Source organism: Pseudopodoces humilis, chromosome 19 (genome assembly GCF_049639895.1).
Source record: "Pseudopodoces humilis isolate 2021_Gansu_Grassland_sample_001 chromosome 19, ASM4963989v1, whole genome shotgun sequence".
NCBI classification, from domain to species: domain Eukaryota; kingdom Metazoa; phylum Chordata; class Aves; order Passeriformes; family Paridae; genus Pseudopodoces; species Pseudopodoces humilis.
The window spans coordinates 14,331,687-14,356,624 of record NC_142218.1 but is presented as its reverse complement, the minus strand read 5'-3'; the positions used below and the strand labels follow the sequence as shown (position 1 = coordinate 14,356,624).

The 24,938-nt window shown below is 53.4% G+C and overlaps 3 protein-coding genes across 4 annotated transcripts; 2 read left to right on the top strand and 1 right to left on the bottom strand.

Moving 5' to 3' along the window:
- On the bottom strand, positions 1-8,689 carry SPATA2 (spermatogenesis associated 2). Its single transcript, XM_005524884.3, has 3 exons — positions 8,551-8,689; positions 5,087-5,524; positions 1-3,731 (listed from the first exon to the last, which is right to left on the bottom strand). Exons 2-3 carry the CDS (start codon positions 5,402-5,404, stop codon positions 2,478-2,480), a joined length of 1,572 nt encoding a protein of 523 aa, XP_005524941.1. The 5' UTR covers positions 5,405-5,524; positions 8,551-8,689; the 3' UTR covers positions 1-2,477.
- Positions 8,690-9,082: 393 nt separating this feature from the next.
- On the top strand, positions 9,083-12,877 carry RNF114 (ring finger protein 114). Of its 2 annotated transcripts, none has more exons than XM_005524883.3 (6): positions 9,083-9,224; positions 9,920-10,070; positions 10,527-10,633; positions 11,168-11,282; positions 12,149-12,256; positions 12,428-12,877. In XM_005524883.3, the coding sequence occupies exons 1-6, from the start codon at positions 9,106-9,108 to the stop codon at positions 12,491-12,493; spliced, it is 666 nt and encodes a 221-aa protein (XP_005524940.1). In that variant the 5' UTR covers positions 9,083-9,105; the 3' UTR covers positions 12,494-12,877. The 2 variants fall into 2 exon arrangements, with proteins under 2 accessions (XP_005524940.1, XP_014109733.1); XM_014254258.2 differs by lacking the exon at positions 9,083-9,224 and adding an exon at positions 9,290-9,490.
- Positions 12,878-18,240: 5,363 nt separating this feature from the next.
- SNAI1 (snail family transcriptional repressor 1) lies at positions 18,241-21,689 on the top strand. The gene is made up of 3 exons (XM_005524882.3): positions 18,241-18,346; positions 18,848-19,351; positions 20,462-21,689. Exons 1-3 carry the CDS (start codon positions 18,268-18,270, stop codon positions 20,641-20,643), a joined length of 765 nt encoding a protein of 254 aa, XP_005524939.1. The 5' UTR covers positions 18,241-18,267; the 3' UTR covers positions 20,644-21,689.
- Positions 21,690-24,938: the final 3,249 nt, after the last annotated feature.

Sequence of the window (24,938 nt, the reverse complement as noted above, 5' to 3'; positions counted from 1 at the left end):
AATTCCTTCAAAACATAAATTAATTTAAACAAATCAGATGCAAAACACCTGCATTTTAAATTCGCATATATTTTACTGTATCAATCACAGCAACCTCATACAGTAAGATACACAAAAATAGAGCATGGTAGCACTTCAATTCAACACAGGTTTGTACTACAGGATTCCATGACATATATACAGAGGACTTCTCTTTTGCAGAGCAGGTACAGCCCCTGCCCTGGTCACCGTAAAAATTACGTGGCATCACAGTTTTATTTGTCACTGTAGTGTGAGGAGCCATATGGAAACTGAACTGGTGAACTAGGAGATACACTGTAGAGCAGCCAAACAGGCATGACACTGCAGGAGGTGGACAAAACCCAAAAAACCACCGAAATTAAAACCACCCTTAGACTGCATTTTAATAGTAAAATTGTTTTTAAATTCTTCACTATATACATAATGTATCTACATTTGTGTAATATTTATATATATATATATATATTTATAAAAAACATACAAGATTGAAAACCTTAAAATCATTCACTTAATATTCACCCCAACCTTCAGGGTCAGCAAGGCAGTACTTGCCCTTGACATTATGTTCAGTTGCAGTCCCTTGATTCAGAGTTTCCCTGATTGTTAAACACACACTGTTCACTTTGTTTCTTAGTGCAAACTGGACAGTAACTTTTTGTTCTCAGCCCTCTGTAAGACCCAGGTTTCATCTTATCTCCACAACACTTCTGACACCCAGTTATGGCTAAAATTATTTTAGCTATTTTACAACACTAGCCTATGTAATTTTCCCCTCTACCTACCTGAAGCCCCCCCCACCCCAAAAAATATAAGACAAACGATCATTCATGCATGTTCCTGTCACACAGGGAGTGATGGACATTGAAGTTGAGAGGCCTAGACTCCAACAGTGATTGTTCACTCCAAAGTGAATCGTTTCAGTGCAAAGTGGACTACAGAGTTTACATCTCAGCTAGTTCTTTACAGATACTTTAAACACATTTAATTCTGCACATCAGTATAGGTTGCCTGATACTTTGTGCTAACTAGCTATAGTTGGAATAAGGGAATTAGGATTCTTAGGGGTTTTCTTTTCATAAAAAACTAAAGTCTATTCATAACCAGGTGGTGTTTGGGGGTCAAACTGTACAGAGCCCAACACAAGGGAGTCCTGCTGCTCAGACAGGGTTCCCAAGTGCTATAGCAAGAGACAAAGGTTATTATCTGATTCACATCTGTAACTGAGGAGTTCACTTGAACAGGAGTCACAAATGAGCTCTGATTTTCACCCAGGCCAGTGCTTTACTTGCTGGACTACACTACAGACAGACTGGCAGTGAATTTGGAAGCAAGCAGAACACTGATACTTAAAATTTCCATGAGCACAAAGAAAAAGCGTGCACTGAGAGCAAAATCCTGCAATTCTTAGACAAGACTCTGCTCAGATGAGCAGCAGCCTTAACAGAGGGAAAAAAAAAAGATTAAAACCCAAGAACTGATCAGAGCCAAGAACATCATTCTGCCACAGTGGCTATAAGCTATGAAATACAGTACAAGGAAAAACAAAAAGTCACCTGAAACAAATAACCCAGAGAGATTTCATAGTTATAATGATTCTATCACTTTTAAGAACTCAACATATTAAATATTTATTAAAAATAAACTGTTTCCAAATCACCTATTTACAGTACAAAGAACAGTACTTAAACCATGTGCAACAGAAGGAAAATGGACACTCATCTGAGAGGACAACACTCCAGGCATCATCTGAGTGACACAGATACAGGATCACCTCTTTCAAATACCACACAGTGAAACCCAGAAGGATGATATTGGCAACACTGGAAAATAAAGCACATGTTGTCCAGATCCAGGTTATATAAGCTTGAGATAAACAACCAGAGAAAGAAGGGGAGAAGGAGGAAACAAAGACAAAAGGAAGAGAGGTTGTGGTGTTTGCATTTTGGAGACCAAGAAATGCAGACACACATGAAAAATAGTCCTTGGTGGCAAAACAAGCCATTCACATATTTCCTGCACATTTTGAAGTCATACTTTATCAAAAACTGGCAGTGGTTTCCTCACTCATAGAAAATGAGAATCTTAATTCTCTGACTTTGTTTCAAACACTGCCTGGTTTTACTTGGGCAAGATATGATATAATAGGAAGGTATGATGTCACTTTTTAAAAATACAACAGCTGCCAAGTTTTAAGGAAAAATGTGCTCTTCTCCCCCATCTAAGTTGAAAAGCAATGCTCCTTTAGGAGTTACCTAAATTATAGCAGCATGAAATCGAATGGATCTGCAGCATCTGTGAAGCCATAAAAATCAAGAACTGGCACCTGATCACTGAACCATGGTTCCAAATATCTGGACATGTGATTTTGGCAAGAGGTCAGCGTGGAGTCAGAACATTGGTTAGGATAGCCCTTTCCTCTCCCCCTTTCCTTCCCTTCCCAAAGTGACTCAAGCAGTCTATCTGTAAACCACGTGGGACAGCTGGGATGATTTATAGTTTAACTGGTTGTTAGGCAGGAACCTGTGCAGGTCGCTCTTCCTGCAGCACGGGTCGTAGTAGTAGGCGTTGAGGCAGGTGTCACACGAGACCTTGGAGCAGAAGGTGCACGTGTTGGCGGCTCCCGAGCGGTTGCAGAAGCCGCAGCGCGAGGTGCCCGAAGGCTTGGACTTGGAACTGAACTGAGCAGCTCTGTCTTGACTCTGAGTCTGTGACGTGTACTGAGACTTCTCCCTCAGAGCCGGCGCGGGAGACAAGCCATCGCTTGGGAGGGCTTTGATGGAATAGGAGCTCTGCTTCACTGCTGGGTACTCCTGCCTCGAGCCGAACAGGCCGTCACACTTCTGGCAAACAGAAGTGCCACAAGGGATGCCACAGTTCTGGCACTTGGAGGAAGCTGTCTCTTTGGCTAGGTGGGTGCGTTTGTGGTAAACAGGGTTGGCATCGCTTTTTAACAGCCATACATCAGACTTAATAGCGTCTTGTCTTTTGAAATTTAACACACTTCTAGAATCGGGTTCAGTATATAAATCTAAGTCCTCTTGAGCAGAAAAATAGGAGCTGTAAGGGACATTTGTTCTTAGCATGCCATTGTGATGAGAGGAAGTTGACAAGTATTCGTCTGAACACCCGTGCGGGGAGCTGGACATGGCCAGCAGAGAGGGCGACGGACGGATAATTTCATCTTTAATGTCATCTTCCGCATCGACCAAAATCGGCTCCTTCCTGAGGCTCAGCGAGCTCATCAAAGGCGGTTTCTTGCTCTCCCAGTAACTGTCATACGTATCCACTGACTTGGAAGGCTTGCTCACCTTTGGCTTGAAGTAATCCTTGGAGGCGCGCTCGCTGGCGGATTTCTGGAGCACCATGCGGGCCATGGACGTGTTGAGGGTCTCCTTGCACTCCAGGCGCCGCCGCATGGCCTCGGAGCAGCCCCGCACGTCCTCGCTGCTGTTCTTGCGCTCGTTGATGACATCCATCTCGGAATAACCCTTGTCCTTCACTTGCAGGTGGATCTCCAGCAGCTGCTCGCATTCCACCTTGGCCAGAAAGAGCTCAAATGAAATCATTTTCACTTGGATGGCGTCGACCTGCTCTTTGAGCTTAAACGTCGTTCCCAGTTCTTGGACGTAGCCCATGTAGCTCAGAATGTGCCTCACATCATCCTCCGTTAGAGCAGACTTCACGTGATAAACAAAGGGCCCAGTGTAGGTCTAAGGGGGGTGGGGGGAATAAAAGGAAAACTAGGTTACAAATTCAGTGGTGGACTGGATGTTCAGATAATTCAGTGACAGAGACCATATAATTAAATACAATAATAACAACTCTGAACATGCACAACTGCCTTGGCAAGATGAGCTCGATTTCTGCACCCCTCCTGCTCAGCAGATGGAAATTCCACATGAGGGAAATTCAAAGTAGAAGAGTTTTCATTCAATTTAAAATCCTGATTAGCATAATGTCCTCCCTGGTGATTTAAATCACTCTGCTCTGCACTAGCATTAACTTTAATGCATACTGGACATATTTGAATTTACAGAAAGTCTACCATGAAAGGCAAAAAGGCCAGGATTTTGGGAACTACTCTACCCAGGGACAAGCTGGAGCTAACAGGAACTCAGAATTACCGCAGGAGTGCCAAACTCCTCTTCAATTCAGCTTTAAATATACTTGAGGTGCACACTTCTTTGTGTACTGTTACTATGCAGTTTCAAATGTCAGTTTTATTCAATTTAATATTAATTCAAAAACTTCCACTAAAAGAGCCCCAAAAGCAGAGATGAGTTTCTGCAAGCTGAAATGCCCTCAGCATCTGGCACACCTGAGGGATGTGCTAAGCCCAGTTCAGCCTGCTCTGAGTGCAGGCAGGAGCAGTCTGCCCATCACAGGCAAAAGAGAAAACACAAAACTCAGCACAGAGAGCTCCCAGTGAGACTTCAGCACCCAAGCCCAGCAGCAAGTTCCCACTTTTCCCTTTGGGAGCCTGCCTTAGGTAGATACATTTGAAAGCACCTTAAAATCAAAACATCAGGAACTGAGCACTGACAAACAGGTCAAAGATATTCTGAAAACAATTATTTTGCTGAAGTTCCTTCGTCATTATCACACAACTTGTGAGAACCTTGGCAAAGCATCCACTTGAACACACACACTGGGTTTAATATTTGTGTGCAGCAACAGCTGTGGTAAGACAAACCAAACTCTGAGTCAGCTTAAATCCAGCTGGACCACTCACCATAGTGAAAGCCTCTCCAAGGAGAAATAAACTAGTGCAGCAAGGGAGGCTGAACAACAACCTTAAATAAGCTCTTCTCCTACTTTACACACATTCTAATTGCAGATACTGCTTGTACTTCTGCTCTGGAGATACTCTCACCAGCACAAACTTCACTTATTTTACCCAGAAACTTTCTTATGGCTTCTGTTTACCAACTGCATATAGAGAAATAGATATATAGAGTATGCTATAAATGGAAAAAAGAGGAGCCTTTAAAGGAAATGCATGAAATGTGCTCACAGAAAGAAAAATAAATCATGTTCTCAGTATGGCTACATAAGAAAGTCTTACCTTAATGTTTTTGAACTCCTTTTTCCAGGGGTACAGAAAGAGATTAATTCCAACTGTCTCAAGCATGTTGAATGCATTATGGAGACAATGTAAACTTGAGGATTTCACAGATCTCAGTGAGTTTTCAGCCATCTCGTAAAATTTTATCAACCGGAATCGATAAAAGGGATCAATTTTGGGAAGGCAAAGTAAGGCTGCTGCCGCCACTCGCAAGTACTCATCGTTAATAGGACGCTGCTTGTTGTCAGAGGCATTCAGTTTGCATTCGTGGAACTGTACATACTTCCTAAATAAATCGTCTTTGTATTTTGTATCCATTGAAATCAGATTTTCACTCACGCTGGGGGCAGCTACCTCCTCTCTTTCATGGTTATTTGGCAGTGGGTTGGGTGTCTGGCATTAGGAATCTTCAGCAATGGCAAGTGTCCTGGAATAGAACTGAAAACAAACACAAGTCACCCCAGGTGCACACACCCCAGCTGTCCCCAGCACCTCCTGTCCCTCGGGGCTCTGTGACATGGCTCACAGAGCTGCAGCTCCCTCACAGCCTCTCCAGGACTCTGCAAAGGCACAGGAGCCACAGAAATGTCACTGTCCTGCATTCCACCATCACTCTCCACTCGTTTTCCAGGTCCCTGCCCATTTTGCTCATTTTCTGACAGTATCTGCTATTCCCCCTCACCTCTTGTGGCACAGGACTGTCCCTAGGCTGAGCAGGTTTATTGACTTTGCCTTTTGATTTCTAACATTTTCAAGGCTCTTGACAGGCACTGACATTGCTCCTGCTGGTACCCCCAGTGCAGCTGGGGCAGCTCTGCAGCCGCCTCCAGAGCACCCACTCCTGACTGCTGCAAACCACAGCCCAAATTCCAGCTGATGGCTGCCAGCACCACTGTGATCTTCTGGCAAAACAGCTACACCTGCCACCTCCAGCTGCTTTGTGGGAACCGAGTAAAACCTGCGTGTCCGTCATGCACACTTTTGTTTGCAGGGATAGTTGTTTTTATGGATATACTGATCTGCATTTTCAGTGCACTGAGCTCACACACTGAGCTGAAATAGCTGCTGACCAAAGAATGTCCCAAATGCTGCTTTACCAGAACCAAGGTAATTAACAGGCCAACAGACTCCATCTGCAATGCCTGAGAACTTGTGATCAAAAAGCAGACCATGGGCTTTGTTTATTACATAAGAAGACAAAGCAGCTCTTGACCTGAGAGGAGTTGGGAGAAATCAGTGCACTGTTCCAGATGTAATCAGTCTCATACAGCACTTCAGAAAAGACTTTTCACTCAATATTAACTGTGGCTGCTAGAACACTGATCAACACTCCTGTTAAAGGAAAATCGCTGTTACGACCAAGATCAGCTGAATGAAAGGAGCCAAAACACAAAATACCAACAACCAAGAGGCCAGGGAAACAAACAAGCAACAAAAGCAACAGCCTGGCAGTTAACATTCCTTGATGAAAGGCTGTGCTCAGTGCCAGCCCCGTGTGGGGAAAGTTAAGTAGCAGTTCTGCTTGCGCTCCAAGGCACACGCGCTCCTGTCAAGAGACAGGCTGTGAATCACAGGAAATGTGGAGTGCTAAATTAACATCTGAGCATAAGGGCCAGGAGCAGTCCCTTCCCTCCCCACGTTCCTCCGCAAGTTGTGCAGGATGAAGTCTGTGGACAAAGACGGCAGAGTCTGTTCCTTGGCAAGAAGAGCGGCACACGAGAATTGCAGAGAGAGATCTTTGTCTGGCACGTCAGCACATCACCCCCAGGACACAGAGGGAGCCAGTGCAGGCAAGGAGCGGGATCCAGAGCCCAGCTCTGCCACGCCAATAGCCAGCAAACAGAGCGCTTGGTTACACGTGAGACCCGTCAGGGACAGCGAGTCCCCAGCTGACAGGAGAGCCCTTCACCGAGGCCTGCAGGCTGTGTCTCTGCCAGCCCTGCCTGTGCCCGAGCGTGGCAGCCGAGCCAGGGCGCGCTGGGCGCCGGAGCCTGCGAGCGCTGCCGGGGCTGCTCCGGCACGCACAGCCCCAGGCAGCGCAGAGCCCGTGCCGGCAGCCCACCAGCACAACATCCATGGTTACAGGCTGCCGACAGCCTCACCATGCGAGCAGGCACGGATAAATATAGGCTTTAGCAGCACCCTGACTGACAGAACGCACAGAAGGAACAAGGCCGCTTTGCTGCAAGGCATTTGCTCCAAACCTCAGCGTTTCCCACAGATGCAAGAAGAACACATCCTGATTGGAGTCCAGTATCTGCTGTTGAGACAAGAGAATGTTTCTGTCCATCTCCAGGGTCAAAACCTCACCCGAGGGAAGCAGCTACTCTGAGCACTCGCTTGTACAAAACCCTTAACAGCAGTAGGGAACTAACAGCGGGCACACACAGACACACACACACACAGACACAAACACACACACAGATACAAACACACACTGCACACACACACACACAGACACACACACAGACACACACACACACAGACACAAACACACACTGCACACACACACACACAGACACACACACACAGATACAAACACACTGCACACACACAGTGCACACACTGCACACACACGCACACACACACACACACACACACACAGTGCACACACACACACAGACACAAACACACACACAGATACAAACACTGCACACACACAAACACACACACAGACACAAACACACACACAGACACACACACACACAGACACACACACACACAGACACACACACACACAGACACACACACACACAGACACAAACACACACTGCACACACACACACACACACTGCACACACACACACACACACTGCACACAGACACACACTGCACACACACACTGCACACACACACACACACAGTGCACACAGACACAGACACACACAGTGCACACAGACACACACACACACAGACACACACACACAGTGCACACACACACACACACACAGTGCACACAGACACACACACACAGTGCACACAGACACACACACACACACACACACACACACACACACAGACACACACTGCACACACACACTGCACACACACACACACAGTGCACACACACACACACAGTGCACACACACACACACAGACACACACACACACACACACACACACACCCTCCCAGAGCACAGCCCTGTGCCACCGCGCTTGGGGGCCACAAACGCCGGGGGGGCCCCAGCGCCCGAGCTCGCTCCGGACACGGACACTACGATCGGCACGGGAGCGGCACCGAGCGCGGGCAGCCCGCGGAGCCCCGCGGGAGCTGGGGCGGCTCGGGCCGCTCCGTGTCCGGGACACTTGTTGCACAGCCGGGTCGAGGAGTCCCGGGACACCGGCAGGGCCTCCGCGGCGGCACCGCCCCCCCGCCGCCCCGCCGCCCTCACTGTGCCGCGGCCACGGCGCCCCCCCACCCGCCCCGGCTTAGCCCCCGCTCCCCGGCCCGCCCCGTCCCTCACCGCTCCGCTCCGCCGACGGGACCCGCCGCCGCTCCACCGGAAGCGCTCGGTGCCCGGGATGCTGCCCCGCGTCCCGACGCGCTGCCCGGCAGAGCCGCGGAGGCCCGGCCTGGGCCGCGGACGGAGCCCGCCCGCCCTCACGGCTCCGGCAGGGCCGCGGCGGCGGCAGCGGCGGCCCGGAAGTGAACGGCGGGGCGGGAGTACTTCCGCCGTGTGACGTCATCGGGGCGGGGCGAGAAGGGCGGGGCGGTGCCCCGGGGCAGCGCTCGGGGGGCTGCCGGGGAAGTAGGGGCTTTGAATCGGCCGCGGGGCTGTGACACCGTGGGGCGTTAGGGCACCGCCGTGCCCGGAGCGGCGCCGGCACCGCGCGGGGCTCCGCCGGGCTGGGCCCCGCCCGCCGGCAGCTGCCCGGGGATGGCGGCCACGCCCCCCGGGGGCCCCTCCCACAGAACTGGTCCCGCCCACAGCGCTGGGCCTCGCCCCCACGCGCACCGCGGGGCGGGGCCGGGCGGGGCCGCGCCTGCGCAGGGCCGCCCCCTGGCGGCGCGGCGGAAGATGGCGGCGGGCGGGCCGTCACGGCCCCCGGAGCGGCGAGCGGACCCGCTGGCCCGCCTCACCTGCCCCGTGTGCCTGGAGGTGTTCGACAGCCCGGTGCGCGTCCCCTGCGGACACGTGTGAGCGCCCGTCGCCGGGCCGGGGTGCGGGGGCCGGGGCTGGGGCCGCGGGGGCTGCGAGGCCTCGGGAGGAGCCGCCGCTCGGGGCCCCGTCAGCGGGGTAGGGCTGACCTGCAGCGGCCTTGAACGGGAGAAATCGAAAGAAAAGCGGGCGGGAAAGGAAACCGGTGTTCTTCCACTTTCGCTTCCCGTCTCTCCTGAGGAATGCGGGCGCTGACTGACAGGACAAGGGGGAATGGCTCCACACCGACAGAGGGCAGGCTGAGGTTGGATGTCGGGATGAAATTCCTCCCTGGCAGGGTGGGCAGGCCCTGGCACAGGTGCCCAGAGCAGCTGTGGCTGCCCCTGGATCCCTGGCAGTGCCCAAGGCCAGGCTGAACAGGGCTGGGAGCACCTGGGACAGGGGAAGATGTCCCTGCCATGGCAGGGGTAGCACTGGGTGGGCTTTAAGGTCCATTCCAACCCAACCCGTTCCATGATTCTGTCCAGAAACCGGGGGCACAGAGCACTGTCCGACAGCAAGCAATTCTGGGTGTGACAGCCTGGGATCCTCCACCTCCTCCCTTCATGCCCAGCAGCTCCTTCTTACCCTTTATCGAGTCTAAAGGCTCCTCGGGCAGAGGCCGTGCAAGGGCAGTGGGCACTGCTGATGCTCAGAGGGCTGTCTCACCACCTCCTCTTTTCTCTCCCCACAGCTTCTGCACGCCGTGCCTGCAGGAATGTCTGAAGCCCAAGAAGCCAGTCTGTGGGGTGTGCCGCAGCACCCTGGCACCTGGGAGCAGAGCTCTGGACCTGGAAAAGCAAATTGAAACGACAGAAACCACTTGCAACGGCTGCCATAAAAAAGTATGAAAGTGTTTGGAAATTAACTATGTAAGCTGCGTCAGCCTAGGGGAAAATAAACTGCTTCCTCATCAGCTTTCTCAAAATCAGGTCAAAATGTTTGTTCTGATACGTGCTGAAGGTGTTTGATATAGGCAGCACCCAATGTCGACATTCTTTCCACAGTTTTTTGTTGTTACCTCTTCAGGAAATGAATTTCAAATGAAAGATTCTGATTTTAAAGTTAGCGTGAAAGGTTGCTGCTGTGAGTATGGTAACATAGCACAGACAGCAGAGTTACAGCTTAACTAACCTGTAATCTCAAAAGTTTTCCGTCTGGGCAGCTGAAGCATTTGGACTTTCTGCTTTAACACTTCTGAAAGCTGCTCAGGTTTACACATTTGCTGCTTTCGGTTGAAAGTGTAGCAGGAAGGGCAGGTGGTTTGAGCTGACCTTGCTGTGCTGCTGTTGCCTGCACAGATGTACCTGTCCAAGATGCGCAGCCACGCAGCCTCCTGCTCCAAGTACCAGAATTACATCATGGAAGGTGTGAAGGCTGTTACTAAAGAGCCCCTCCACAACACCAGGTAACAGCTCTGCTCTGAAGTCCTGGGCTTTTCTGTCACGAGAAAGAATTGTGAATTAAAAGCAGACTTTACCTCTTTGCTTAGTTAGGGTGTTAATTTTTATATAGTGAAAAACTGAGCTTTGATCTTGCAGCTGGCTGCGCCCAGATAAACTCTGCATCTTCTGTTTGGTCAGTGCACAGGACATCTCTAAGATGAGGGCATTCTGTAGGTGTATCTGGCTTTTAGAATACCTCTGTCTCCTGATTGTACTCGCCCACAATGGAGGGAAGTGGGAATTGCTGGCAGTGCACTCTTGCGTGTGGCTGGGGTGGTGCCCTGGCACTTGAGAAGAAGGTGATAAATGGCACTTAGATAAATGGCATTTGTAGAAGAGCTGGAATTCAGTCTAAATATGGACAATATTGTGTTCCTCAGAATACTCTTAGGAGTTTAGAAACTGACTGTTAAAATTAGCTTGCCTTAATAGCATAGGTAATTTCTTGCTTTGAATAATCTGTATTTGTAAATAACCTCCTTTTCTCCCCCAACCAGGAGCTTCCCAAATCGCTTCACCTTCCCCTGCCCTTACTGTAGCGAGAAGAACTTTGATCAAGAGGGACTGGTTGAACACTGCAAAGCTTTGCACAGCATGGATGCAAAACAAGTGGTAATAAAAAATTTTGGTGCAAGAATTGCAATGAAGTCTAGTCTTAAAGCCCTTTGAAACAATGAATTAGAGACTTTTGAATTAAGTAGGTGTAATTAGTGCTGTTCAGTCAGTGTGGCTGTGCTTGTCATGCCTCTAAGCCTGGTGTGGTTCTGCTGTCACCTTGCAGTGGCTCTCTGGTCTCCACCCACTGCAGCCAGGCCACATCCTCTTTTCATCCTGGCAAAATGGCACACAATCGAAGTTAATTAGGCACAGCAAAGTAATAAAACATCGTTTCAAAAAAATGTCAGATATTTAATTTTTTCCTTGTTCTTCACCTTGTTTTCAGCAAGAAGATACTGTAAACTATTGGGGAAAATGCATGCAAAAAATAGTGTATCATTCTAGTAATCTATCTGTGATACTTCCTCTCATGTAAGAGGAATTGCAAAACATGGAACTGAATTGGAAACTCATTTTTCTGGGAAGTTTTTTGGAATTACAGATTATCCGGGAAAAAAAAAGTTCCTTTTCTCCCTTGGAGAGAAGTGAACTTTGCAAAGAAGACCAAGGAAACTTTCCTGCCACTGAGAAATACAGGCTGAAATCTTCTAAAGCAGGAGGCTTTAATGAGTTCTGATTTCAGAACGTGGGAGAAGAGTAAGCCATTCTGTTTCAGGGAGCCAAGACATGAATTAAAATTATTCAGGGTTATCTGAGGCTTTTGCATTACATGTCCCAGCAAGTTATTGGCCATCACTTTGCATACAGAACAGTGAGAGCACAAACCTCGAGCTCCACTCCCCCAGGCTGTCCCTGCCCTTCCTGCTGTCAGCATCAAAGCACTGAGCCACTGGGGCCTAACTGGCTTTTTTTCCTTGAAGGTTTGCCCAATTTGTGCCTCAATGCCATGGGGAGACCCCAATTACAGGAGTGCAAACTTCATGGAGCACCTGCAGAGACGCCATCGCTTTTCCTATGACACCTTTGTGGTAGGTTTCTGCTCCCCCTTGGAGCGCAGCTGGGGGCTCATGGAGTTCCCTGGGCACTGCTGTGAAAGCCCAGCGTGTCCTGGTGTGTCCAGGGGCACAGGGAAGTGCAGCTCTTGCTGCTGTCACTTGCACTGACCAGCGTGGCTGTTGTTTCTGTGCCCTCTGTTCCAGGACTACGATGCTGATGAGGATGATATGATGGCACAGGTTTTGATGCGCTCTTTGAGGGATAAGTGATCCAGCCAGAAGATTTACTGCAAACCCAAGCTTCCACGAGGGGGAAATGCCCAGCATCCTTGCACTTCTCCCAGCACATCCCAAGATTAACTCAGGCATCCAGAAGTACAGAAGACTTTAATCCTATCTCAGTTTTAAATCCTGGTTTGATACTTCTGTACCGTTCAGTCTTTCAGTATCATGGTTTCTGACATTCAGCCCTGTCAGCCCCATTTTTCTACTTGCTTAGCCTGTTTCATTGTAGATCAACAGGTGGGAACCAAGTTTTTTTTTTTACCTATGCCTATTGGTTTCTTTGAAAGTTGTGTTTATTTGACTGTCTAAAATCAAAAACATTCCAAATGGAATGGCCTGAACTAGTTAATAAATATCTTCCCAATCTCATGTACATATCTCAAGTGATTGTATGTGAGGTGTTCTGGTAGCTCTGTTCCCCTTTAGTGAGACTTCAGGTGCTAACTGTAACTGTCAGACCAGCTCTCATTCAAGTGACCTCTGATCCCTGTGATTCCATAATGTTTCCCAGTGTTTCAGTCCTTACAGGAAGCCTCCCAACTGTATGGAAAACATATCTTCAGTATGAGTGTTCAAACTGCAAACTTTCCTAGGAAATCTTTGCACTGTGTAAAAACTAGTTCAAAATACGTCAGTTCTATGCATGATTACTTTCCTCCATACTCTTACTATAATTTCTAGCCTGGAAAATTATCTTTAGTGTTGGTCTTAATTAAAATGCATAATTTTTTAACTATCTTAGAAAATATTAATCAAAATTGCTGGCTTTATGATTAAATTGGTGGGTTTGAAACTGGTTTCCTAGTAATTTTAAGCCTTATGCTGATAGGGGAATTCAGAAGGATTTTTTCAATACCTCGGCTTTCTAGTTCAACTACAATTTTCGTGTATCTTCTTGGGTTTTCCATCTCTCAAGGCAAGCTGGTGGAAAAACAAGTAATTCATAGCACTGGCATAGCACTTCCTTTCTGCATCACAGATTTTATCAGGTATTTTGAATTCCTGTTCTTCATTTAAATGTTCCTAAAGTAGCTGAAGTACTTGGATTGTTTGCCATCTGGCAGTGTGTGTGTAGAGTCAGGTGTAGCTTTCAAAGAAAAGTAAAATACAGCCCTGAGAGCAGGACAGTTCCAGCCCCTGGTGGATACTCTGTGTTCAAACCTACACTTTTACCATGGAGATTCCTTAGTTTGATTTTGATGCTCTGTTAAGTTCACAGTTGAGCTGTTGAGATCTCAGGCACCTGAGCAGAACCTGTAAATCACAGATGTCCAATGCAAGTGTTGTAATTGCAGCAGAGGATCTGCACCACCCCAGAACTGAGCACTAATTAATAGATTTGATCAGGAACCTTGTCCCATGGTGCTCTGCAGGCGGCAGCATAGCCTTACCCTGAGAATAATGAAACACACTCCGGCTAAAACCTCGTGGTGCAGCCTCGTGTCCAGCCTCTGGCACCTCTCAGCTGACCTCGGGGTTTGTTCCTTCCCTGTGGTAGGGCCTGTCCCACTCTGACCCCTGAGCACCCGTGGGGCACTGGGAGCCCAGTGCTGTGGGGCTGGGAGATGTGAACCTCTGGCTGTGTGGGAAGTGCTGTGTTTGGGGGTGGTTATTGAGTGCCCTGCAGATGGTCTGATGGGGATTGGATGGGATCTCTGGGACGTGGCTACAGTGCAGTTTGGTGATGCCCATTGCCAGGAATCCAGATTCCTGCTTCTGTTCTAAGTGCACTTCCATGCAATTCTGATAAAATGTTTAAGGAGCAATTAGATGCTTCCGAGTAATTTCTTTGTCATGTTTTAGACTTTTGAAGACAAGTTACAAATAAAGGCCATTTAATTTATAAAATCCTACCTTTGTGTCAGCTCTTGTCATTTCTTCCTCATGGCTCACGTGTTTCCTTTGAGCCCCCACCCAGAGTGTTTGCAGTCGCTGGGGTACACCCGACTGAGAGTCCCTGATTGATTTAAAGCCGCTCTGGTGAGAGGCCCTGTGTGCTCTGCACGTCCTCCACTCATCTCCTTTGGCTGGTGAAAAGAAGCCTTGGAGTAGAACCAGCCTGTTTGGGCTCCCAAAGGTGGGGAGTGTCCCTGGGAAGGGTGCAGTGTCCCTGGGAAGGGTGCAGTGTCCCCGGGAAGGGTGCAGTGTCCCCGGGAAGGGTGCAGTGTCCATGGGAAGGGTGCAGTGTCCCCGGGAAGGGTGCAGTGTCCCCGGGAAGGGTGCAGTGTCCCTAGGAAGGGTGCAGTATCCATGGGAAGGGTGCAGTGTCCATGGGAAGGGTGCAGTGTCCCCGGGAAGGGTGCAGTGTCCCCAGGAAGGGTGCAGTGTCCATGGGAAGGGTGCAGTGTCCATGGGAAGGGTGCAGTGTCCCCGGGAAGGGTGCAGTGTCCATGGGAAGGGTGCAGTGTCCCCGGGAAGGGTGCAGTGTCCATGGGAAGGGTGCAGTGTCCCCGGGAAGGGTGCAGTGTCCATGGGAAGGGTGCAGTGTCCATGGGAAGGGTGCAGTGTCCCCGGGAAGGGTGCAGTGTCCATGGGAAGGGTGCAGTGTCCCCGGGAAGGGTGCAGTGTCCATGGGAAGGGTGCAGCTCTCTCTGCCCGAGCTGCTCTCGCCTCGTCAGCAGCCGATCCTGCCGCATTGTGGGATAATGCAATCAGCCAGCCCGGAGCTGTGACATTCCCCGTGTCTGGCACAAAGTCAGCCTGAGGAGGACGATTAGCACAGAGACACACAACGGGAGGAGCCGGCCTTGCAGTTGAGCTGTTCTATCAAATGAATTTGTCTCCAGACAACGACTGGTCTTAATAGGTCTGATAAATTGTTGTCAGCATTAATTTCTTAATGCACGGGCATTGCTTCATCTGGAATTGCAGCGGTAAATCCCCACGGCCTCCTTAGGCTGGGGATGAGATCTTGCCAAAGCCTAAGTGCTGTATTCCAGGTTCTCATGTCACCTGACTGGAAAGAAAACAGCAAATTTTCTTCAAGGCCTTTGCCCGGCTGTACTGGACACTCGCTGGTGAGCCCATCTCAAAAAGGATTTACCAACCAAGGCTTTCCAAGTCATGGAAAAGCAAATAAGGGATGTGCTTACAGTCCTAAAGCTTTTCTTTGGTGTAAATATACTAAAAATTACAGTGGAGCATCTGCCTGTTTTGGGGCTGGATTTTTGTTTATTTTTCTGACATACAGCTTTGTGTCACAGTTGCATTGGTCTGTGCTTCATCAAAAACAACTCATTTTTATGGGCAAATCACATTATTCTCTGGGTGGTACGAATGAGGATTGTTGAAACCATTATGAGACTTTCCTTTTCCTTCCTTACTCCTTCCCCAAAGCTCCAGAAAATACTCTGCACTTGGTGAAAAGTAGGTGTCGCTGCTACTGGCTTGGACCTCTCTTCTAGTTCTCACATTTATTCTGTCTTTAGAGATGCTGGGGTTTAAAAAAACCTAATTCCGTGGATCTTCTGGAGCTGCTGGAGTGTCCCGTGCTGTGGGTGAGGGTCCCTTGGGCAGCCCGAGTGAGCGGCGGTGGGTGAACGGCAGAGGGAGGTCTTGCATCTCGGAGAGAGCGGGGCTCGCTCCTCCCGGCCGTGCCTTTCAGGGAGCTTCTCCAGCCCTGCAGGGAGGCTTCACATCCCGTCCCACGGCCAGAGCTTCTCTTTTTCCCACCACAGCCTCCCTTGGCGGGAGGAGCTCTGCCCTGCAGACAGATATTCAAGATGCTCCATGGAGACGTGGGGCCAGGGAAGTAAAAAGAAGAATTTTCAGCTGACTTGTTGCTCTGGAGGTGGTTGAAGTGTGTTTGTGAGCTCCTCTAGGACTGGAGCTGTGCCACGGGCTGGTGGCAGGTCTGCTCTGACCACCTTGGGGCTCAGCCGATGTCCTCTGTGATGGTGAGGGTGGGACGACTGAGAAACTCAGTGCCACTTCCAGCCCGTGAGCCTCTGCAGAGCTTCCCCTCCCCTGTGTCCTGTTCTGGGTCCCCTCTCATAGGCTCACAGGTAGGTCTGGCCGCTTTCTCCCTTGATCTCGTTTTCTCCCCTACCACAGGCAAGTTTTTTCCACGCGCAGTGGTTGGAACAGATCTGATTATTACCATTTCAGAAAGAAAGCAGGAGAAAGAAAACCAGCTCTCTGTGTTCCTCGTGCGAGTGTCCCCACTGTAACCACATCCGCGGCAGGTGGAGCGCGGGGGAGGCACCTGCGCTGCCCCGGGGAGCGGCACCTCCGGACCGCCAGACAAACGGGGGACCCGACCTTTGGGACTGGCGTCCCCCAAGGCCTTCGGGGGCACTTTTCGCCTTGAACCTCCGGCTGAGCCAGGGATGAGCTCTGCATATAAACACCTGCTGAAAGCCACGGGCAATTCCGCAGCAAAGGAGGGATGATCCAGTACCAGAGCACGTGGCTGCAGGGGAAAAGTTTGCAAATGCGTCTGGCTCGGGCAGGATGCGCGTGGCTGGCAGGACAGGCTCTCCAAGCTGTTCCTGCCCTGAGGAAAGGCTGACAGTGAGCTCAGCCGTGCGCTGCAGCCGTGCCAGTGGAAAGCTTTGCTCCCACTTCTGCATTTCACGTCCTTGTGGCTAAACAGTAAGATGCGGTCGTCAGGGGCTGGCGCAGCGCTGTGTGACGGCTGAGTCACGAGTGGCCCAGCACACGGCGCATTTCCGAGCGGCAGGGCCGGACGAGGCATTCCCCGCAGGACCCGTTCCTCCCTCGGCAGCTGCCTTGGCCCGGAGCGGAGCCGGCTCCTGCAGCAGGTGCCTGGAGCCGTGCCCTGAGCCCTTCCAGCGGGGACAGCCCGGGCAGGGCTCCCCCAGGCTGCGCTATCTGACTGCTACAGCTCCGCTCAGCGCTGCCCCTGCAGCCGCCAGCCACGCCTGAGCACCTTTCCATGGGCACACGGCCCCTGGCGAGTGGGAAGCCAGAGGGAGAGTGTGTCTCAGCGAGGCTACGTGACCAGCCCTGCCCCTGGAAAAGGCAGGGGAGGAGAACAGAGGAGAGCTTGTTGAGGGGGACGGCTGCGCTGCCCAAAAGCTTCCCAGCAGAAAAGAAAATGGGTCTGGGCAGGTGCTCCTGACCCCTGGCAGCGGCAGGGAGTCACCGAGGACTGTGCCGGATCCATCCCGCTGCTCCAAAAGTCACAGCCTGTTCCCAGAGGATTATTAACCTGTGGTGAAGCACACTTCAGCGCAGGGCTGTGTCCCAGCGGGGCACGGCAGAGGCCTGTCCCACCCTGCACCGCAGTCCACAGCCGTGGGGAAGGGCAAGGACAGGCAGCAGGGGGTGCGGGGACCCTTGGAAAGCCTTTCTCCAGCCCGCACGGCTGGTCTGCCGCCTTGGGCAAGGGCTGCGGGTCACTCCAGCATTCCGCCCCCTCCGGAGCACCCGGGACCCGCGGGGGCAGCGCCCGGGAAAGCACCCGGGAAAGAAGCCAGGAGCGGCTGCTGCAGCATCGACAGCGGCGGCTCGTCCTCCGGCACCGGGCGGGCAGCGCGGCCGCACCGTAGGAGCGGCCCCCGGGCTCCGTCCCCTTGGCCCGACTCGGCTCGGCTCGGCCCCCGGCGGCGGGGCCGACACCTGCCCGTCCCTGCCCGGCCCATCCCGCCGCGTCCCGTCCCGTCCCCTCCCGCCCCGTTCCTGCCCGTCCCGCCCGGCCCATTGGCTGCGGCCCCGCTCCCGCCCCGCGCCGCGCCCCCGGGCCCCGCACATATCAGGGGCGCGGCAGCACCGCGCCGGCCGCACCGGGCTGCAAGATGCCGCGCTCCTTCCTGGTGAAGAAGCACTTCTCGGCCAGCAAGAAGCCCAACTACAGCGAGCTGGAGAGCCAGGCCGGTGCGTGGACAGGACGGGCCGTGCACGTGGGGCGCTCCGCGGGGTGGGGCGGGGGCTCCGGTGCGGTTTCTCCCTAGGATTCCACTCGGGAGCGGGCGGGGACCGACCGATTTTTCCGCAGATCTGTTTGTTTGTTTCAATTTGGCGCTTCTGGTGGCGCGCGATCCCGTGTCCCGGGATGCTGAGCCGCTCCGTGGTACCTCGGGGATGTCGGTGGCTCCCTCAGGGGTGCGTGGGGAGCTCCCCGTGCCGGGAGCGTGGGGTTCTCCTCAGCCCGTCCCTCGCTGCGAGGCGGGCAGGGCCGCGGGGTCCCTGCGGTGTGAGGTCGGTCACCTTTGCCCCGGGGCGGGCCGCGGCTCTGGGCTCCCGTGGGGTCCCTTTGCTCCTCCTCAGGGCTGCGGCGCGGGGGTCTCAAGGGAGGGCCCGGGATGGGGTCGCACTGAGCCCGCGGGGGTGGGTTAGGGTTCCGAGGGCCCCGCTGACCGCCGCCCCCTCCCGCAGTGCTGGCCGCCCCGCTGCTCTACGAGACGTGCCCGCTGCCCGTCATCCCCCCGCCCGAGGTGCTCGGGCCCGGAGCCTACTACCCTCCGCTGGTGTGGGACGCGGGGCTGCTGTCCAGCCTGTTCCCGGGCGGCCCGGGCAGCGAGGCTGCGGGCGGCGCCGCCCCCGCCCTGGACCTGACGGCGCTCTCCAGCGAGGAGGATGAAGGCAAGAGCTCGGGGCCCCCCAGCCCGGCCTCGGCCCCCGCCGCCGCCGAGCGCTTCCGCTGTGCCCAGTGTGCCAAGGCGTACTCCACCTTCGCCGGGCTCTCCAAGCACAAGCAATTGCACTGCGACGCCCAGGCCAGGAAATCCTTCAGCTGCAAGTACTGTGAGAAGGAGTACGTGAGCCTGGGGGCTCTCAAGATGCACATCCGGAGCCACACGCTGCCCTGCGTCTGCAAGATGTGCGGGAAGGCGTTCTCCCGACCCTGGCTGCTGCAGGGCCACATCCGGACGCACACTGGTAACGTCCCCTCTTGTCCCTCTCCCCCCGCCCTTATCTCCTCCCTCTTCCCTGCTCTCCTGCCCCAGCGAATTGGCGGCCCGGGTGTTATCTGGGAAGATAAGGGTTTCCCAGACCCTCTTGGCACATCTCTCTAAAATGTCCTTTAAATATCCTCTTGGCTGGAACGCAGCGCAGGGTCAAGGCCCAGCCCATAAATCTGTGCTGCTGTCGCGAGTGCAGGGCCTGCCCTGGAGCCGATGGCACACGTTTCCCCAAAATGTCATAAAGCGGGGCTGTGAGCCTGCTGGAGCCCAAAGCATCCCTCCTTGCCGAAGCTGCCCGCCCGCCGCCCGGTCCCTCGGGCTGAGCCCGGCTCCAGGTGCCGGGATGCGCCACCTCGGGCAGGTGCTGCAGGCACCTGTTGGAGCGGGGCCGGGGCCGCAGCTGCAGCCCACCCCGCTGCCCCCACAAAGCATCTCCCGAGCATCCTTTGTGGGGCTGTGGGACGGTGTAATTGTGACTTGGCACTGATTTCACACCCTCTTAACGTACTAAAGATGATGGCTGAAGGAAGCCGGGTAGACTTAATTGTGCTTTCCAAATTGAGCATACACATTTGTTTCCTCCAAAAGAGTCTTTCTGGGAGGAATTCGCCCTGGCCAGGCTTTTCAATGCGAGCCGGGCAGGAGAAGGGGGAGCGCAGGGCTCGGCAGAGGAAATAGCTCCACTCACCCGGGGCTGGCGCCTCGCAGCCGCTGCCTGCTATGATATAATTAACACACAGCGCTCGGCTTTCCTGCCTTGCTGCGAGCTCCTCGCTTGGCTCCGAGCGGGACACGAGTATCGTGTCTTCGTCTGCATGTGCAACTGCCGCGCCTCTTGCAGATGTTTCCAGCATTCATTTTCCGTGCTTCATAGGAAAGGTTTTTCTGGGAGCAGACAGTTCCCAAGCTGGCAGTTCTCCCCCAAGCGATGCTGCGCATACCCGACTTTCCCCCCGAACAATAACAGCCAGCACTTCTTTTCACTGTGCTCTGCACAAACTTTGGCTAATGAATGGCTCCTTCTTTGATATTCCCCATGTGTTGATGCACTGGTTAATTGGGAGCGTTTCTCTTTGTCCTATAGGTGAAAAGCCCTTTTCCTGTACGCACTGCAACCGGGCCTTTGCTGACCGCTCTAATCTCCGCGCCCACCTGCAGACCCATTCAGATGTAAAGAAGTACCAGTGCAAAACCTGCTCCCGGACTTTCTCCCGCATGTCGCTGCTCCACAAGCATGAGGAGACGGGCTGCTCTGGCTCTCGCTGAGGACTCCGCTCCCCACGCCTCTCTCTTCACAAATACCTATATTATAACTAGTTTCTGTAGGAGTTAGTTTCCTCCATGGCCATTGCGGTGTGCACCGGGCTGGACACTGCTCCTCTGGCCCTTGGGACCCTCCCACTCCTCACTCGGTGCCTCCAGTGCAATGCGAGAGCCTGACCACAGAGTGTGCTGGGTTGGGACCCGTCAGGATCATCGAGTCTGATTCCTGGCCCCGTGCAGGACATCCCAAGAACCCCAGCACGCGCTTCCTGAACTGCCACAGGCTTGGTGCTGTGAGCCCTCCTCCCATGCCGGCACGGGGGGCTGCAGTGCTGGGCTCGGTGCCGGGTGTGCAGCTCACGGTCCTGCCCCAGCCCCTCGGCGGTGCCCCCCTGCCAGAGGCTCTCGGCACCTGCAGGGCTGGACCCGCACTGGTATTGAACACTGCGACCATGTAGCTTGGGGGCTTTGGGTTCGATATGTTTGGGTTTTTTTTTATTTTTTAATTTTTTTTTTTAACACCATAACCACTCGGTAACTTTTAAGAACCAGTATTTTTTTAAATGAAGGACAAGACACTCCCCCCGTACCCCAAGTGTATATAACCCGCCTGTAGAAGGTGTAACTATGCAATAATACAGTATCCCAGTAGTTGTGAAGCAGCTGCTTCTCCCCAGCACAATGACAATTTGCAATGCCTGCGAGATTAACAGTGTCCATGAAAGGCAGGGGTAGCCATTTCAAACCCCAGCCCTGTTTACAGAGCAGCTATGCACTCAAGCACCTGTTAATATGACTCTTAACAACTGCTTTTCAAGAGAACTGTGACTAATAGCAGGCACTTGTCAGCTGATACAATGGTGGCCTGTCCCAAGGCTGGCCATCGACAGGTGTGTGCCAAAAGCCCTATTTATGGGTATTGACAGGTGCCTCCTGAATGCATCTTTCTTTGGACATTGTTTTCATGGAAATCATTACAAAGAAGATGTTTACATTTCAAAGGTACACTGGTATTTATATTTTTGTGCCACAATTTTGTACTGATGAAACTTTTTATATAATGATATACAATTTATTGATATTCAATAAAATCGTTAATTTATAATAGGGTTTTGTGTGTGCTTGGGGTGAATGTTCAGCAGTAAGGAGGGAGTGCTGTGCAGAGCCGGCTGCAGGGCTCAGCTCTGCTCCCACCTGGTGCTCTTGGCCTCTGCTTGCAGGTGACTCGGAATTTGCCGGAGGGAATGTGTGCAGCAGTTGCCGCTCGGGAGGGGAAAAGTCGGGCGGCATCAGCTCCTGCCAGAGGGCTGGGGCAGCTGTGAGGTGGGGTGGGGGTGCAGGGGCTTTCTCGGTGATGCAGGGGCTCTCTCGGGGGTACAGGGGATCTCTCGGGGGTGCAGGGCATCTCCCGGGGGTGCAGGGGCTCTCTCGGGGGTACAGGGGCTCTCCCGGGGGTGCAGGGCATCTCTCGGGAGTACAGGGGCTCTCTCGGTGATGCAGGGGCTCTCTCGGGGGTGCAGGGCATCTCCCGGGGGTGCAGGGGCTCTCCCGGGGGTGCAGGGGCTCTCCCGGGGGTGCAGGGGCTCTCCCGGGGGTGCAGGGGCTCTCCCGGGGGTGCAGGGGCTCTCTCGGGGGTGCAGGGGCTCTCTCGGGGGTACAGGGGATCTCTCGGGGGTACAGGGGCTCTCTCGGGGGTGCAGGAGATCTCCCAGGTTCCACGAGGGAAAGCACAGGAGTTTGCCCAGCCTGCTCGGGTGGGTGCTGGTTCCCCAGGGAGCTGCTGGAGCACCTGCTGCTCTCCCGTGTCCCTGAGCTCCCCGTGGGGAGCAGGTCCCTGCCGCAGGGCACTGTCCCCGTGTCCCTGAGCCTGCCGGGCCGGCCGCAGCTCCCGGCGGGCCGGGGGAGCCGATGTGGGTGGTGGGCACAGAGCTGACACATCCCCTGTCAGAGCTGGGACACAGCAGGGGCTGCCCCTCGAGGCTTTCCACAGCCCCAAAGCACCTGCCGTGCACCTTCCCTCCTCCCCAGGTCCGGGCTGCTTCAGAGCCCGCAGCCAGCCTTGCTGCCAGCCTGCCCCAGGGCCTGCGCTTTCCTGCTCTCCGCATTTCCTCGGTGCCATCTCCCGGACGTTGCTTTCCTCCGGGGAATGAAAGGGAGCGACTCCTCACCCCCCTCCAGCCCGCGGCTGCCCGGCTCCCTGCGCCTCTCCCGGGGCTGCTCGGAGCAGGAAGATGTGTGTGCCTGTAAAAGTCAGCAGAGCTGCTGCTCGGCCCTTCTTTAATTAAGAGCTCACCCGGTATAAACTGACTTTCCCAGCCGAGTTGGACTCATTACTCGATTATTAAGCAGGGCAGGAAGTTTTGGGTTTGCTCTTGTGTGTGCTTTTCTTCCTTTTCCCAACAGGAAGCGGGGGAGGGGCACTAATTACTTTCAGCTTTCCATCCATAAAATCCTGGAGCCGCAAAAGCAGCTAAATAGTTAAAAAAAAATAAAAAATAAAAAAGAGACCAATTTTGAGAGGGGACCACCTGCAGGAGCTGGAAAGGAGGATCGAGGAGTGGGTGTGCTGGGAGCAGCAGCCCTGGCAGCCCCGGCCGGCTTGGCTTTGCAGCTCCCACAGCAGCATCAGAGCCCTGCACCGCTGGGCTTTGCCCCCCTCCATGTCTGCCAGGGGACCCCGACCCTTTCCCGTGTCATTCAGGATCTCACTCCATCCCTGGCACCCACCGGGGACCCCTGCCAGCTCCCTCTCAATGGGCTTCAACTAATATTGGTCAGGCCGGCGGTGAGAGCTGTGAGAAACCTCCTCCTCAGCAAGCTCTGCTGCTCTCACTTGTGCTCCTGGCTTTGTCCAGCGGCTGGCTGGGACGCCAGGCCTTTAGAGGGAAGGTATAAACCGGGTGGAGAGCAGCCTAGGCTGGACTGGCAAATCCCGCTGGCATTCAAACACAAATGCAGCCTTAAAACACGGGAAAAAAGAGACGCTGCATGTTCTGAATCACAAAAGCACAGCCCACTGGAACTTGGGTTGCTGCTGCATCTGCTTCTTGCCCTGCCCAGCAGCCTGTGCCCGGGGACCGGCTGCTCAGGTGATGTCCCACCCCTCGGGCCAGTGCCTCAGACCTGCCCAGGTATCACCCAGCTCTGGACCAGCTGCTGTCCCCTCGCAGGGTGATGAATGTGCTCCAGACCTCTCATTTTCTGATCAGCTGCTCAATTTACTACTTAAACTATTTATTTTTTCTACCTAGGGATGTTGGGGATGCAGAGCCTGGAGGACCATGGCCAGGACACCCTTGGGTCCAGCTCAAGCCGGCTCCACACAAGGGTCATCCCTTCTGGTCTCTCCCCACCCCTGCAGACCTCTTCTCTGATGGAGAAAGGCACTCGGGAGCTGGGCCTGGGGAGAAGTGACAATTTCTTTTTAATTTCATTTTCTGAAGGAAAGCCGCTGAGCAGCATCGCTGGCAGCGGGGCCGCGGTGCCCTGCCCTTGTTCCCCTGTGCTCAGCGGGGCAGCCAGCGCTGCTCAGCGGAGCCGGGGGCTCCGGCACAAAAGCTCAGCAATTTCCCGGCTCTGTTTAACGCCAGGTCCCTCGGGCCGGGCCAGGTAGTGCAGGCTGTGCCCTGGGCTGGGAGCGGGCCCGGCGATTATCGGGGGAGCCATTTGGTGGCCGCCCTGTGTGAGCCCCTGTGAGAGGCTGCGGTGCCAGCGCTGGTACAGCCGGGGTTCGCTGGGAGGCTCGCTGGGAGCGGGAACTCCCGGGGCAGACCCACGTGGAGACACCGCGTAAAAAAGGGATTTAAGGCTTCCATGCTACCATTTGAAGTCATCCTGTCCTTTCTCTGCAAGCATCTGGAGCATCCCAGAGGGGATGAGAAGGAAAGCAGGAGGATTACAGCCGCCTTTGCAAAGGCTGAGCTTCAATCATTTGGGGACCACAGTTCCCAAAATTTCCTTGGTCACCCCTTGTGACCAAGCGAAGCACACCTGCTCCTTGTGCTGTGAGGAGCTCTGGGGTCCACCAGAATGCCTCTTCTCACCTCCAGAGCAGTAGAAAGAAAAAAAAAAATCCACTTTCTTCTCCTGTCACTGCAAACCTGTGTGCTGGAAATGTTCTCATGATTCTCTGATCTCCTGCATCCCCCCCAGCCTCTGCAGGAGCATTTCCAGCGCCTGAGCACTCAGCCAAAGCTCAGCCCTTACCAAGTGCAGCAGCCCAATTCTTCTGGCTCTTACCTTAGCTAGAAAAAGCTGAACAAAGGAACACAAACCGGGCAGAATCCAGGGGATTACCG

Excerpts from the sequence above, each read along its gene's own strand:
- SPATA2 (XM_005524884.3), bottom strand. The coding sequence starts at position 5,404 with ATGGATACAAAATACAAAGACGATTTATTTAGGAAGTATGTACAGTTC. Across the intron at positions 3,732-5,086 it reads AGGAGTTCAAAAACATTAAG|ACCTACACTGGGCCCTTTGT; the intron begins GTAAGACTTTCT and ends CACCCCCCTTAG.
- RNF114 (XM_005524883.3), top strand. The coding sequence starts at position 9,106 with ATGGCGGCGGGCGGGCCGTCACGGCCCCCGGAGCGGCGAGCGGACCCG. Across the intron at positions 9,225-9,919 it reads CGCGTCCCCTGCGGACACGT|CTTCTGCACGCCGTGCCTGC; the intron begins GTGAGCGCCCGT and ends CTCTCCCCACAG. Across the intron at positions 11,283-12,148 it reads GCATGGATGCAAAACAAGTG|GTTTGCCCAATTTGTGCCTC; the intron begins GTAATAAAAAAT and ends TTTTCCTTGAAG.
- SNAI1 (XM_005524882.3), top strand. The coding sequence starts at position 18,268 with ATGCCGCGCTCCTTCCTGGTGAAGAAGCACTTCTCGGCCAGCAAGAAG. Across the intron at positions 18,347-18,847 it reads CGAGCTGGAGAGCCAGGCCG|TGCTGGCCGCCCCGCTGCTC; the intron begins GTGCGTGGACAG and ends CCCCTCCCGCAG. Across the intron at positions 19,352-20,461 it reads CCACATCCGGACGCACACTG|GTGAAAAGCCCTTTTCCTGT; the intron begins GTAACGTCCCCT and ends TTTGTCCTATAG.